This window comes from Colossoma macropomum, unplaced genomic scaffold, assembly GCF_904425465.1.
Source record: "Colossoma macropomum unplaced genomic scaffold, Colossoma_macropomum, whole genome shotgun sequence".
NCBI lineage: Eukaryota > Metazoa > Chordata > Actinopteri > Characiformes > Serrasalmidae > Colossoma > Colossoma macropomum.
The window spans coordinates 29,582,639-29,586,165 of record NW_023494785.1 but is presented as its reverse complement, the minus strand read 5'-3'; the positions used below and the strand labels follow the sequence as shown (position 1 = coordinate 29,586,165).

The following is a 3,527-nucleotide window of genomic DNA, read 5'->3' as shown; positions in this document are numbered from 1 at the left end:
GTGTTAAACCACTTTAAATTACTTTGTTTACATCTCATTGATTGAATTATTTACATTTTTATAGAGATTTAAAAAAATTGGTGGAATTTACCTTTAAGTGCAATACAACGTATACAATGAAACTGAGAAAAGGTAATAAGTGAAGTGAATCTCGCAGCTTTTACCACATCCTGTGTGGCCATGAGTAAATAAGTGTGAAGAGAACGTGACCCTTTCACTTCACATGCATATGCTGTGCTTGCATTTCCTACAAATCCTGTAGTGCTCACTGACGGATCCTCTGGAGGCTCACTCAAAATCTTCCAGTAGCCTGCTGAATCACTGAGGTAAGGCACAGGACCGTAATGCCTGATAGAGTGCTATTACATGCAAATTTGTTGCATTTATTCAATTCGGTTCACTTCCCTGGTATCAAAAATTCCACCCCATCCTTTGGAGAGCATTTATGAGATGCAGGCAGTTTAATATCACAAAGACACTGGTTAATTAGATCAAGTTAATGTGTCAGCAATGTTAAAATTTAAATGTTTTGTGCCTCGAGGAGCTGTTCATTATCATCTGTCAGAGGCAAACAATAGAAGATTCACTGAATTAAACTGAAGCTTATAAGCAAAGCAGAACCCCTTTAAAAGAGTCATCAAAACATCATGAACTGTAGTGGCACCTCTTGCTTTGCTGTGTTCTGTGAGATGTTTTTAAATGCGCTGATTAGTAGACTATGGAATTTCAAATGTTTAGATTAATATATCTACAAGGGCTCCCGAGTGGCGCAACCGTCTAAGCGTTGGCCCTATCATCAGGAGATCGCGAGTTCGATCCCTGGTGATGCTACAGCCATCCATAGCCGGGAGTCCTCGCTCTCTCTGGGTGGGTAGAATGGCCCCTCCTTCTCCCCCCATCACTCAGCGCGATGCTAGTCAGCGCAGGCGTCTGTTAGCTGACGTAACAGATCTGGCGGTTGGCGCTTTCCTCAGAGCGCGTTCGGCTGTCCAGTGACGTTGCGTGAGCGGCAGTTCGAAAAGAAGCGGTGGTTGGAGCTCAAGCCCAGAGAAGTCAGTGGCGTTGCTGACATACGGTTTCTACTGTGCATAGTGCAGTATTAACTTGCTTTTGTGGGGGCAGTGGAGAATTATGTAAATTGACAATGGTTTGTCAAGCATTCTCAATCCCATGCAGTCCTTTACACTCAGGGAGTCTTTTGATGTTATTATGCACTGTAAAGGTTGAAATTTCATTATATGTATATATATGTATTATTTGCTAATGCATTTTTTGGCAAAGTGGTAAGCATAGTAGCATCAGCATTTTACAAATCACTGCCATCTGTTTTTATTTGCATTTCACATTATGTCCCAACTTTTTGGAATTGAGGTTTGTATGTATAGCCTTTGCATATATAACTTTTTTGCTTTCTGAATGTCTATTGTATTAGAATGTCGCAGTCACAGTCATGTAGCGCATCGGCTAATGCAGATCTGATCTATGTGCTTTCATAGTTAATATGTGCTTTCATAGATAACACAGGCACACAATATAGGTAAAATATAGCAACTAACTGATCACTTTGTTCTCAGTCAGTACATAATATAACATTCTAGATTGATATGTTTTGGAAATAAATAAATAACCTGCCTCATCCACAAATTGTGAATAATATTTTTGTGGTGTAAATAGAATGTGATTAAGAAACAAGGGATCAAGCTTGTTTTAGTGAATACCCGATTCTTTAAAATATGCCTGGATTGGCGATCACTAGACCAATAGAATAGCTACTTGAAATAAAATCTTGTTACATCACATTACTTGTTACTTTATAAAGTTATCGATTGGGTTACGGGTGCTTGATATGATGTTCTCCTTGAACAGACTTACATGATGAGACACTGTCGCTTCCTGAGACTCATCCTGCTGGCGGCTTTGGTGATCTTTTCATCTTTGAAGACATTAAACTCAGTGGAGGAGCTGGAGAAGACCGGCTTTGGCACACCACCTCCTAGACATGGTCTTGTGCTGCTTGTGTGGTATGTGAATAATTGCATTGACAACAACATGGTGTCTCTCTGTAACCCCACAAAAGGAGATTACGGCTTCCACGAATTCAAGAATAGAGGGCCGAACAGCCTGCTCCCAAAGCTGAAGGATAAGATGTATGGCTACTTCACCTTAGGAAACCTTCATTACAAACATGCCACTGACCTGCCCTATGAAGTCAGGAAATACTACAATCCACATGATCCAAAGAGCAACATGGACAGAGTGATTGTCAAGTATAACAAAAACAAGAACACAATTGAGGAGGTGTACATATCAGAGCACTATAAGAAATCAAAGACGTATCTTCTTGGTCCACAACTCATCGAGGAATTAAGGCAACAGGCAGCTTTTCGTATTGTTCCTGAAGCCTTTAGCGAGATATTATAAACATTTAAAAGAATGTTTTGTGCTTATTGTTATGAAGATGATTTCTATTGATTGTAAGCACCTATTTGCTGCTTAATTTAGTGAGTAACATTTTATTTATAGGCTTTTTACATAGGGACTTTATAACACATGCATAAGCATTAACATTGTATAACGTACTTGTAAAACAATATCTAAATATTTATAAAGACAATATGTGTTATTAAGTAAATTATATTTTATTGGCATGAAGGCCCTGAAGCTATGACAGATTTTGATACCCTTGAACTGATCATTTTCATACATAATTGTTAAAACATACAAATATATGCACATATGAATATACATATGCATATATACACAAACATTCTGTGCTTAGTAAATTTGCAAATAACTTGTTTTTAAAAGTACTTAAGCATCAAAAATAAAGTTCTGTGAGTTTCTACAATTATATATTTTCAAGTTCCATTAGTCGCTAATGATGCTTCATCACAGTATTATTAATTGAACAAATTATCCCTCAGTCTCTCAATGCAATGTGATTCACTTTATAAAACATTGTCATCTTGTGATTATTGGCATAAGATATTAGTAAATTCTTAAGTATTGCTTCATAAATATGTTATTCAATGCTTATACATGTGTTATGTAGTCCTTATGAAGGTTTGTCTTTAGATAAAGTAATAGTATGTCCTGTAAAACCGCTGCCCAGACTGACACAAGCTGTTAGTTTCTATTTACCGTGATTGTGTCTGAGCCAACTTTCAGTTCTCAACTTTACATCTGTTCACCCATATTTAGCCACTTCTCTTTTTCACTCTTTCTGTCTTGCCGCCCAAACTGAACATTCAACCTGCTGATCACAGGCAGCTGAACGCTTCAGGGCTAAAGGTGGAAGCATTTCTGCATTTCTCCAGTTTTATGAATGCTGTTGCATTTTCCATGATGGGTGTTCCACCTTGATTGCTCCAGTCAATCGTCAACCAATTATGGTGGTAATTATGATGATGCTTAAGTTTGGAATGAGAGCTGCTCTCAGGGAAACAAGAATAAAAAATGCAAACAAATTTGCCAAGAAAGCAAATTAGCTTGTGTCATATGTGCAGAAGTCACACAAGAAAATATAC

General features: G+C 37.8%; 1 protein-coding gene across 1 annotated transcript; it reads left to right on the top strand.

Moving 5' to 3' along the window:
- The first annotated feature begins 220 nt into the window (after positions 1–220).
- On the top strand, positions 221–3,054 carry si:ch211-198c19.1 (uncharacterized protein LOC100151013 homolog). Its single transcript, XM_036579563.1, has 2 exons — positions 221–326; positions 1,867–3,054. The coding sequence occupies exon 2, from the start codon at positions 1,873–1,875 to the stop codon at positions 2,419–2,421; it is 549 nt and encodes a 182-aa protein (XP_036435456.1). The 5' UTR covers positions 221–326; positions 1,867–1,872; the 3' UTR covers positions 2,422–3,054.
- The last annotated feature ends 473 nt before the right edge of the window (positions 3,055–3,527 follow it).